The 11,703-nt window shown below is 32.9% G+C and overlaps 1 protein-coding gene across 2 annotated transcripts in view; it reads right to left on the bottom strand.

Annotated features, from left to right (window-relative positions):
• Positions 1-810: 810 nt before the first annotated feature.
• Positions 811-11,703, bottom strand: part of LOC134236382 (adipokinetic hormone/corazonin-related peptide receptor variant I-like) — a 49,544-nt gene continuing 38,651 nt past the window's right edge. The window contains exons 2-6 of one of the 2 annotated variants that reach the window (XM_062718544.1): positions 8,974-9,178; positions 5,192-5,293; positions 3,849-3,912; positions 2,520-2,608; positions 811-1,226 (exon numbers count right to left, since the gene is read on the bottom strand). In XM_062718544.1, the coding sequence (XP_062574528.1) occupies positions 877-1,226; positions 2,520-2,608; positions 3,849-3,912; positions 5,192-5,293; positions 8,974-9,178 (810 nt within the window). In that variant the 3' untranslated portion in view covers positions 811-876. Of the gene's footprint in view, positions 1,361-2,519; positions 2,609-3,848; positions 3,913-5,191; positions 5,294-8,973; positions 9,179-11,703 lie in introns of both variants that reach the window. The other variant, XM_062718545.1, reaches the window with a different exon arrangement.

Below are 11,703 nucleotides of genomic sequence, written 5' to 3'. Positions count from 1 at the left end.
CACTGTAGCTCTCCGGTCTATCAGTATATTTTTTCGGAGAGCTACAGATCTGCAGCTAGAAATTAGAAATCTCTTACTACTCCAAAACCTACAAAAATCTTTCGACTAGAAAAAGAAGTCTCGTACATATGTATCATGAAAATCATGTCCCGTGAACACCAGTCTCTCTGACGAAGTCATTGGTACATGTAGATTATGAGTTATGGGTGTATTTAGGCCACACCAATTTAATTTCTTGTTCGTCGGACATTTGACGAAAAAAAGTAAGAGCGGTCAAGCGGTTAAATAATAATATTATTACTTTTTGTAGACAAATATTTTAGGCGGAGCGTAAAGAAATTTGAGCGGAATTATATTTTTTTCTGATTTACAGAGTAAGCAGATGAAAAATACGATTAATAGAGCGGAAATGGAACAGAAAATAGCTCATAATTTCCATGGTGCGGGAAATTTGAATTGATATTATTTGTCAAGTTTCGTTTAAATACGCGAGCGCGCGGGTCCGACAAACAAAAATATTTATTGGGGTGGCCTTATGCTTGTTACCTAAACTTTTTTATATTAAATGTTCAGTTTTCGGATTAATTCTATCTTTTTATGGAATTGTGAAGAAGGAGCTATAACTAACCGTTTATTAGCTGAAATTATAGCATTCTAAATTATTTCCTATGAATTTATGGTGAAATTTCAGAAAAATGAATGTAAAGCTTTTTTTGGCAATAAGGAGCTCATTAACAAAACCTTTTAAGAATTCAAAGTAAGGCATGACAAATCGGTAAACCGATTTTAATGACTCCATAAATACAAAGACAAAAAAATAGTTATTTTAATTGACTTGCTTATTAAACATGTAATGTACACTTTCTCACAGTGTTTTTACTGTTTGTCGTTTGGAACTGTCTTCTGTATGATAGGCAGGTTAACATTCATGAAGTTATTCACATTGGCTCGGCTGCTTCCGCTGTTTGCCAGTTTTAAGTCACGTGATACATTAGGACTTCCGTTATTCCTGCAGCCGACAGGGTCATCAGAGAACTTGACGACGTTGGTCCCCTGGAGGGAGCGGTTGGAGTTGTTGGACATTGTGTGGGAGATAGGACCCCGCTGTACCCCTGTGGACGTCTGAAATTTCCCGGTAAGTCGCTGAAGCTTGTGACGTTTCCAGGAAGATTTCAGGCAACAACAGCATCGAACAAACTCCCGTTTGAAGTTAATGGTAAACATACCTAGAGGAAGAAGCAGAGAAGATTGAAGAAGATCTCATCCGATTGTTTGGAGGGAGAAGGTTCTTTATAAAACAGTTGCTATAGCCACCGCCCCCATTTTTGAGTTTCCCGGCGGAAGGTGGTAGTGAACATTCCTACAATATACGGATATTTAGATTCACTAAAACTGCAACGGGTTAAGGAAAGAAATGCCATTAATCTAATGATTGAAAAATAAAAATCCATAGGGGAGAAGAAAAATAAACTTCCATTTTAGGCAAAATTAAGGGAAATTGGCTGGAATTAAATTAAGTTGAAATTATAACCGTATACAGTGTATTACATTTGCAAGTTTTCTTAAAATAAATACTTGGAAAATACAGTCTTTAGGTGACACCAGCATTTAGGTTTGGGGAAAATGTCTTATGGAAGTGAGGGAAAATCTTACTGAACTACCTGAAGTAGACAAGTGTTACTGCAAATTTACGAACGTGGAGGCAATGTAAAACCATATCGACCCAAAAGTGTGTAAAAGTTCATATATATGTACATACGATGTTTCTTTACAAGCATATTTGGTTGACTAGCGCGTGGTGTCTAGGACAAGTGTAGGGATAATTTTTCAATGTAAAAATATATTTGTTGCATGATTTTATTCTAGTGATCACAATTTTCCACGTAATTCCCCGTAGGTATTTTTACTAAAAGGGGGTAAGGCGCTTTGGCCCTCTTTCCTACTTAAAAAGTTTAGAAGTATGCAAGAATTTAAACGGATTATTAAACGGTTGCTTCTTCAAGCCTTGTAATAATTCTTATATACGACATTTAACATATATTTTTGAGGAGGATCAAACATTTATCGGAGTTCACCGTTATTATTCAAACATTTCCACCGGGGATTTCATTCATCAACACTAACTAGATTTTTTTATATCAAGTTTATGTTTTAAAAATGCAATATTCTAAACAAAACGTAATCTATATCGTATAGAAACTCGTTTTCACTAAATATATTATATGGAGATAAAACACAGAATTCAAGCTCAAAAGTCCATCATATAATACAAATCAGGAGCAGAGCAAATACAAATGCTACAATATATATACCCCAATTATCCAAACAAACAGCTATTTCTTAAATAAAGATTGACTCTTAACAGAAAAAAAACTTGCATTTCCTGGAATGGAAAAAATTGCACTAAAAAACTGTGATAGCTTCATCATAAAGGGAGAATTCAATAGTTAGTATCAAGAAATGAATAATTTTATGACCACAAGATCATCATTCCTGATAGGTTAATACATATTCCGTACCATATACAATAGGATCCATACAGGAATTGGACACGGCAAACAGGAAAAGGCCTCTCTGAACTTTGGGATCCAATCGACTCGCGGACTCCCTACAAAACAAACAAATAAATCTGTGTCAAAATTGAGCCACTGTCATTTGGTTAAATTAGATGAATAGCGTCAATGCTAGACAACTTGTATGAAAAATCGAAGAAAATCCGACAAACAAGCTAATGTGTTTATTGCCGTACATCTTATTATAAAAGACGGATTGAACCGCTTGATGTTCAGACGCTGACAATTTTCTGATATTCAGAATAAGATACATTCAAACATTTCCACCACGGATTTCATTCATCAAACTAACTAGTTTTTTTTTATGTCCCTGTCTCCAGAGATACCATAAAATGCAAAAGATTTCTGAGTCTTCCTGAATCTTTAAGAGTTTATGTTTTAAAAATGCAATATTCTAAACAAAACTTATTCTGCATCGTATAGAAACTCGTTTTCACTAAATATATTATATGAAGATAAAATACAGTATTCAAGCTCAAAAGTCCATCAAACAATACAAATCAGGAGCAGAGCAAACATGAACCTCTAAAACATCAGAGTTGGGATAAGGTGCTTTGGAAGAGTGAGCACCCCCTGCCGACCGGTCACAACCGCCATCTTTTTTAAATATATACAATAAAAAATGATGTACTTTGCAAACGATTCATATTGAACGACTTGTTTCAGAAATTATTATGGACAACCTCAGTGCAGAATCTTCCATAGACAAAAGTCTCGAATTCACTTTTCACCACATAAACCTTCAACCGAATAGACTGGGTTCGATGAGAAGTACTATCGTGCCATTCAATGAGATTACGGCTTTAAAAACTCTATTGTCTTCTGCCATTGACCAATCAGATTAAGCGAATTAACGGTGAATGCGACACAGTATTGAAAGTCGGTAATAATTAAATTTAACATAACTGTAATTATAATAAATGCTGAGACAAGCGTTTAACTGAGTTATATAATTGTAGAGACGCTTTTGCTGAGACTAAAACTTGCATGTTTTTTCTCTTAACCATCTAGTTTTGGTTGAAATAAATCCATGATTTTGATTGGCTCATGCAAACTTTTATAAGGCCAACCAAAAAACGTATTTCTAAGCCACTCAATTATATCTTCGCTGTTTGCTAAAAGGTTTATGTGGAGCGGAGTGGGTCAGATACCCTTGACTTGGGGGAAATCAGATGACTTTTTGACATCACCAGTGTCCAAAAGAAGTGTGGTCATCCAAGTTCGTAATCTGAGATACTTGAGCGTGTTAATCTTTTAATAGTGCTATCAACTCACCTGTCGAACCACCACCAAGCCGACAGTACAAAGTATGGCGTCCAGCAAATCACAAACACACTGACTGAAGGATAAAATGCATGTTTATGAAATTAATTAAAAAAACCGTATTTATAATTTTAAAAGTGGGGGAGGGTGCAACCAGCAAAAAAAAAAAATACAGCATAAAACATCCGGAAAAAAGACCACCGCAACTTGGAAATATATCGGCTTATTAGGGTATAATCTTTTTTCATTATCATTTTTGTTTAAAAATCTCCATCGCCTATTTTAAAGGCATCTTCTTTCTTAGTTGTTCATTAAAAATGGATATTTGCATGATGTCATTATATTTTCACTAATACCGTATTAAATCATCTTCCCTAGAAATAGAGGATGGTTCTTTACTTTAATCAAGAGTAAACTTGAAATCTCTGTACCTAAGAGTGCCTTGTGGCAAGTTTTATTGAAAAAAACAAGATTGGCTAAGACCCCATTTTGGCCTGGTTTGGATTGTCCTTTAGAATAGTGCAACAGTTTACCAATAAAGATAATCCCTGACACTAAATTAGTATTGGAAATAAGTTATTGAAAGGCCATTTGATGGTTAGAAAATATGTGATTTTCTGCATTTTCTTATTTTTATGCATATTTTCCTCGATTTCACAGCACATTTTGTCTCAAAAGACTAAACACAAGTTTTCATACACCAGATGCATCTTGTGTGTTAAAATTTCAGATAGGCAAGCTTGTGCTTCTTCATGTTTCCAAAAGTGAAAAGTATCTAGAAGAATTGAGGAAATTCGGGAAAATGTTCTACTTCTGCAACCTTCAGTAGCTTCCACATAAGCTTTGAATCAGATTTAGTGCTGGTTTAAAAACAAATTCATTTTACTACATGTATCCAAATTATCACAGTTTAAACTGTTACTGGATTGTGATTTTTACATCAAATAAGGGGCCAGTTATCATACCTTGTGGTTTATCCAGAAGTCAAGAAATAACGGATAGAAAGACAAACAACTGAACGGATGCCGGACAAAAAGTGTTCATAAAAGCTTACTTTGAGCTTTTATCTCAGTAGAGCTTAAACCTCTTCCAGAAAAAGGCATATATTGATGATCATATTATCATTGTAAAATTGGGTGCATAGAATATAGTGAAAGTCTTTAGTATGTATGTTTCTGACAATTTTGCATCCTTTTCTCCTATTCGTTTTTTATCGTGTGCTCAGAGTGATGATTTTTTTTAAGTGATACATTTTTTTCAACATTTCTTTAACTATAGATATTTGACTGACATAAGGAACTGACGGTGATTTTTCTTTGGTCTGAAATTTCCAGGGTTTCTTTCAGCTTAATTACCTATAACGAGGGTCATTTTCAAGGTTCTAATCCGGGCTCTCTCCATGTTCCCAACCGAAGAACGGCGCAGGCGCGAGCGTGTTGAAAGGCATTTTGTCTCCTCTACAAGAAAGATTATTTATGTTAAAATACTATCATTTCTTCTCCTTGAAAATTACTACCTCAGTACACAGTAGACAAAAATTATTTTCAAAAAATGAATTAAAAGAACACTGAATTATTTCTTGTAAGTTCAAACAATGTTGGAGAAAAATAAATCACAGAGCCTCGTTTTTAAGAGCCTGAAGACGTCGTTCTCTATCATTAGTCATCACACCTATTGTGTAACAGATCAACGTATTTCGATTTATTTCACGAAATAGCAACTTCCTGTGCATTGCTAATGAAGAAGATAGAACCCAGAGGCTTAAGAAAGAAAAAACATGTCACCAGTAGCTTTTAACAGAGGAATTCTAAGCGTGCTTTCTAAGAAAATTATAGAAGAACAGAAATGTGCCCTTAGTCAGGACAGAGGTGTGGAAAGAGCAATTATCTAGGATGAAAAACACGACTTGTAGAATTTTAATGTGAAACATATAATTGGATAAACGCGAATGGTGAAAATTAATTCAAGACTCCATTTAGAATGTATTTGATTTATTCACTTCTAAAAAAAAAAACCATGAATCAGTGTAATATTTGTTGTCTATTCTACTATTCTACTTCTATTTATGAACTTTTTTTTTAAAGAAGAAGGCTCGCTACCCTACTTTAAAAGATGCTTAAGTTCTGCATCTAAAACAAAAACAAGGGCAGTGTACTGCTTCAAAATTCAACTAAAAAAACAAAAACAAAGAACAAAAAACAACAAAAACAAAAAACAAACAAACAAAAAACTGTGAATCATCCACTCATTCTGACAAAAAAAAATAGTTACGGAACTTTCCAATTATTCCAAATTCATTAAAAAGAACATATGATAGTACACTGACACGAAATAGAATCTGTACACTTCTTAACTACATACACCGATTCTTCACTTTTACAGGCATTTGTAATAAACTACAACCTGTCCTACATATTTAAAATGTTCTACACATAAATTCTCTGAAAAGTCAAGTACAAATGAATTCGAGTCATAAATTTATGACTACAAACATATTGAACCTACTTGACAAAATAGCAGAAATAGGAAAACGTAAATGTCAAAGTCGTAAATCCTGTGAGTTTTGTTAAGGATGAAAGGAATTTTGCAATGTATGCATATTAAATCGGTAATACCAGTTGTACTTCAGCAGTGAACATGCTTTTTCACATAAACATAAAATTTATGTGGCATTATTTTCAAGTGAACAAACACAGAACAACTGCCTTCACTTATTACTGATATACGCGCAAGCGTTTCTTATAAATATACTGCTGTAGGCGACAAAGCTTAGGGATCAGTCATTTAATTTGTTGTAACAATTGGGAGACTGAGTCATGTGAATAAAAAGCAAGATACTGCATGGCGAATCGTAGGACACAATAGAATCTTACAAGATTACATTTTTCTTCACTGACTGGTATTGATTTTGGTAATTTTCTTTCTCAGTTAAGGTTTTGCCAAAGGTCAACATGACCAAATATTTATTTTTACAAAACGTCCAAAACTATGTGGTTTATAAAGTAAGAACTTTTACAATTTATAGATATATCATTGATTAACAGATAGAAAGTATCACTTGAAAACAAATATTAAAAAAAAAAAATTGAGAAAAAAATCTTTTAAAAAATGCATGTATTTTTTTTTTTTTACAAAATAAACCTAAGTACATCCAACTTTTATTGAAAAACATCACTGCAGAAACAAAATATATTTATCAAAGAAGGACAAGTTGGTCTTTGATTGCCTCTGTAAAGTTGTTTTCCCTGTTTATTTTGTCCAAATGTTAAGACCTGAAACCGAAAGTACATTTCAAATGGCAGATTTTATAGGGGTCTTGTCTTTATACATGTCATGCTTTCAATAACAGCCTTTCAGAGACCATTCACGTCCAATTGCCATTCATTGATAAACATACATTATTTCTACAATGACGGTTTTCACTAAAAGTACAGCATTTTTTATAATATGCAAATTTTTTGATATATTTTTTCTAAAAATATATTTTTGAAATATTTGTTTTCAATGAAGGATATGGAGATAACGAACGGTATTCAATAGCAAAGTCTATAAAACAATACAAAGCAGGAGCAGAGCAAACACGGACCTCCAAAACATCAGAGGTGGGGCCAGGTGCCATGGAGGAGTGAGCATCCCCTGCCGACCGGTCACACCCTCTGTGTGTTCGTTGTCATGATCGGGAAATAACGAAAAAATCTGTCGTCAATTCAGTGTACAAATAATGGACTAACAATAAGTATGAAAAACGTCGGTCAGCATTTGACTTAATGATAAATTGTTTTGCTGACAAGGTCATTGTATCGACCATAGAACTTATGAAATGTTGACTTTAAACGAGAATGCTGATATTCTTGTTTCATCAACTTGTTTGTCAATAATTTACCCGGTACCTCGTTTTAGAAATTGTTCATACATAAAGCATGCACTTGTGTATCGAATCAAATGAGATATATCAACTCCGTATGCAGGTGATGAAGGTATATTGCTGCATATGTAAGGAAAGTTGACGATAGAAAAGTTAAAGTCATCACGTTTATCATAGAGCTTGGTTGTTAGATTACCATAAACGTCTTTTTGAAGTAAAATATCCAAGTATGAAACATATGTGTCAGATTCTATGGTATCTTTTATCTCAAGTTCACCAGGATATATCTTTTCGACACAGGAATGGAAATTACCATTGTTAATTGACAATATGTCTTCGATATATCTAAATGTCGAGTTGAAGGCCACAGTAAGTGTTTTCATCTTTACACACATACGATTTTGCACAAATTCTGCTTCATATGAATACAAAAATAGGTCTGCTAATAACGGAGCGCAGTTGGTACCCATGGGAATTCCAATAGATTGATTGGAAGACCTGGTCTTCAAAAGCCACATATAAATATTGTCAATCAGAAACTCAAGCATCTTTTAGATGTCATCTTCAGAGTACTTGTTTGTGCAATCAGAATGTGTTTTAGCAAAATAATTTTGCAAATGACCAATGACCAAGTAAGTAAATTTACGAGTTTTATTTGAAAAAAGCAGCTGTCAACGATAAAAAAAGCCTGGACTTTAATTTATCGTGGGGAATGGTTGTGTATAAAGTTGAAAAGTCGTAAGTTTTTAAGCTGTTGATTTTCAAGTGATACTTTCCATCTGTTTTATACGGAAGCCCTGGAGGGACATTGACTTACTTGTTGTGACATTTTTTATAACTTGTTTGTTGTGACTTAATTGTTATGAATTATTTGTTGCTAGTTAAAACTAAGTGTAACGTAGCCATGTAGAACGTGTAGCTTGGCTTAAAATGATATGTTTAGATCTAGTTTAACTATGGTTTTTAATTGATTAATTGTAGTTAATATCTAATATTAATATACGGCTAATATATAGTCAGTCCGTGCTCATTGGTGTGTGCAGAGTTTTAAGTATGAAGGATAAGGTTTAAAAAAAAAATGAAGGTGTAAGATTGTGTCAATCAAAAGCACATAGACATTTTAAATTTCAATAACTTAAAAATAAAAGTAAGATTTTTAATATATTTTCGTATGAAATACCATGGAAACTTACAGTTAATGGAATAATACAGAAAATTTTAGAAAATATTAACATCAAATCTATATCTAAGCACCTTTACTATGGATCTTACCTTTGCACTGTTTAGTCTTTTTGGAGATTTCCCAGAGAATGAGTGAGTACGATGTGGTAATGATGAGTAGGGGTAAGGCGTACAGTGTGATCAGATTAAACAGATTATAGGCCAGCTCGTGATTATCTGACGGGAAAAAGTTAAACGTCACGCACTGTGTAAACGTCTTGTGCTTTGGATGAGTCTCTACGTGGAATATGACACTCTGAAAAAAAAAAAGTAAAATGATAAAGCAATATCCATTTTGTGCTACTCGATCACGGGAATATTCTTGCATCCATCATTAAACCCCTTTTTAAATTTTCATTATATTTTCTATACACTCTTTGTTATACATGTACTTTCTTTACTCACTATTGATAACATGTACTTTCTTTTCTCGCTACTGTTTTAACTTTCTTTACTAAATCATTTTTAACTTTTAGTACTCACTTCTGTTTCCACTTTCTTTACTTACTTCCGTTTGTTTCTTTAATGTGCTTGTTTAACTTTTTTCTTTTTGGTACTTATTTCTTTTCTTTCACTGTTCTCAATTTTGTTTTAACTTTTTATACTCAACCTTTTTTACTTTTTTGAGCTCGCTTTTGTTTTTGCATTCTTGACTCCCTTTTATTTACCACGCTCACTCTTATTTAGTTTATTTACTCCATCTTGCTTTTAAATTATTTTCTCCATTACTATTGTTTCACTTCCTTAACTCACTCTTCTACAACCAACTTTTCTCTACTTTCTCTCCTCATTTCTTGTATTAACTCTTATGCTCAATCTTGTTTACACTTTACATATATTTCATTTTACTTCCTTTATCATAATTTTCTTTTATTAAGGAAATCATAAAGAAAATCCTGTTTAACTGGCTACAATTGTAAGTATCGTGTGTATCGAACATATTTAATTATTAAAACCACAGAGGATAACATTTAATTTGTATTCAATCTATTTTTGCCTTTATAACAAAATTGTGATGTAATAATATAAATCTTTCGTAATCTATTGATGATTAATTAAATCGTATATTTACGAATAAGCAGCTTTCGAAGTTTGGTCGTATATCTGCAAGAGGAGGAACATAAAAATGTTAAGAGGCAACCAACCCCGAAATTACTCTAGATCAGACCACTTGCTTTTTCAGTTGCCCCCTGCGTAGGATCGTTACAAATACCCCAGAATTCTTCACATTTGAAGAAAAGCATGAAGTGGTTTCCATGATCTCAAACATGCTTTAAGCACTAGCCTCTTATTTTCAAAAAAGAATAAGTAATTTCTCGAACACTCACAGCTCATGAATACCACTGATACCTTGCCTAAGTTTCAAGTCACCTCTTCGCGAACAGTAAATCACACTATATATTATATATAAGTTTTAGTCAGATGAGTATATTAGTATAATGATTATTAGTTGTTAGACTGTTTCCAAAGCAAACTAAGGATATAAAAATTATATCAGCTGATGAAAATAATGAGCCCCATGTTCTTCTAATACTCTGCATGAAGCTGTTACGACATCTATTTTAGGCACCAAAAGCGTTATACTGACAACGCCAGACAACACAACATTGTCATTCCCACGCAAAACAAGATTTCAGTAAAACTATAAAAAAAAATTCTATGTCTCTAGGATTTAGATATTTCATTGATCAATGTTAATGTCATAAAAACATAGTCCAGAGGTACAGATAGGGAATCTTCTATTTCAAAGGCATTTATGTTTCGGCGATTTTTAGTGTCTTTGATATTAATTTTCTTAAAAAATACCTTAAAGATAAATAATTTCCATAAGGCCTTTTGATGCCTTACCAAGTGCTTTGTTTGAGAATTTGGTTTTTTTTTCTTTTTCATACATGTAAATATTGGGCATTTGAACATATTATATCAACATTACCATAGATCAACATTACAGTTTTAATTTACTATTTTAATTAATCTAATCCTTCTGATAGGTTGTTTTTAATAGTCGAATTTGCATTTTTAACAAGTTTGCCAAAGAATAACAGAAGAGATCATCCGTGAGTATCCGACGACGTTGTTCAGTCCATTTGTGAACAATTTGTAAAAACGAGGCAAGCTACTAGACTATAAGTGAGTTGATGAAATAAGGATATCAACAGTCTCGTCTAAAGACAATTTACAAATTCTACGGTCAAAACAAATCAATACAATTTTGACACTGAATTATCTGTATATAGAATTTGCTTCACTCGATATTAAGATATATCGCCGACGTGTCATAAAATAACAATTCAGTGTATAAATATTACTTAAATATGATCTTCAGAAACATTATTTTGGAAAAAAAGTCAGCAAGCAATTGACTTATTGTAGACTGTACAGTGTATTTGCTAACAACTCAAGGACATTCTAACGACTACATAACTTTTATTTTTGACTTCGTAAAAGTTTGTTGCTATTCTAGTTTAATCAATTTGATTGTCAATAGCATGCCTCGTTTCAGAAATTGCTCGTCCTTATAAAGAACATACTCTTAATTGCGTATCAAATCTTTTGGGAAACGTAAACCAGGCGATAAGTGTATATTACTGCATAAGTAAGAAAAGTTGACTATTTTTAATAATAATGTTAAAGTCATCGTGTGAATCATAAAGTTCTGCTGTTAGGTTACTACTGACGTTTTTTTGGTAAAATTTCCAAATACGAAACTGATAAGACTCTGTTGTATCTTTTATTTCAAGTTCACTGAGATATTTCGAGTCGACATATGAATCGACGATT

This window comes from Saccostrea cucullata, unplaced genomic scaffold (assembly GCF_032062105.1).
Source record: "Saccostrea cucullata isolate Sc308-1 unplaced genomic scaffold, CSIRO_AGI_Scuc_v1 ctg270, whole genome shotgun sequence".
Lineage (NCBI taxonomy): Eukaryota > Metazoa > Mollusca > Bivalvia > Ostreida > Ostreidae > Saccostrea > Saccostrea cuccullata.
This window is presented reverse-complemented; position numbering and strand designations above follow the sequence as displayed.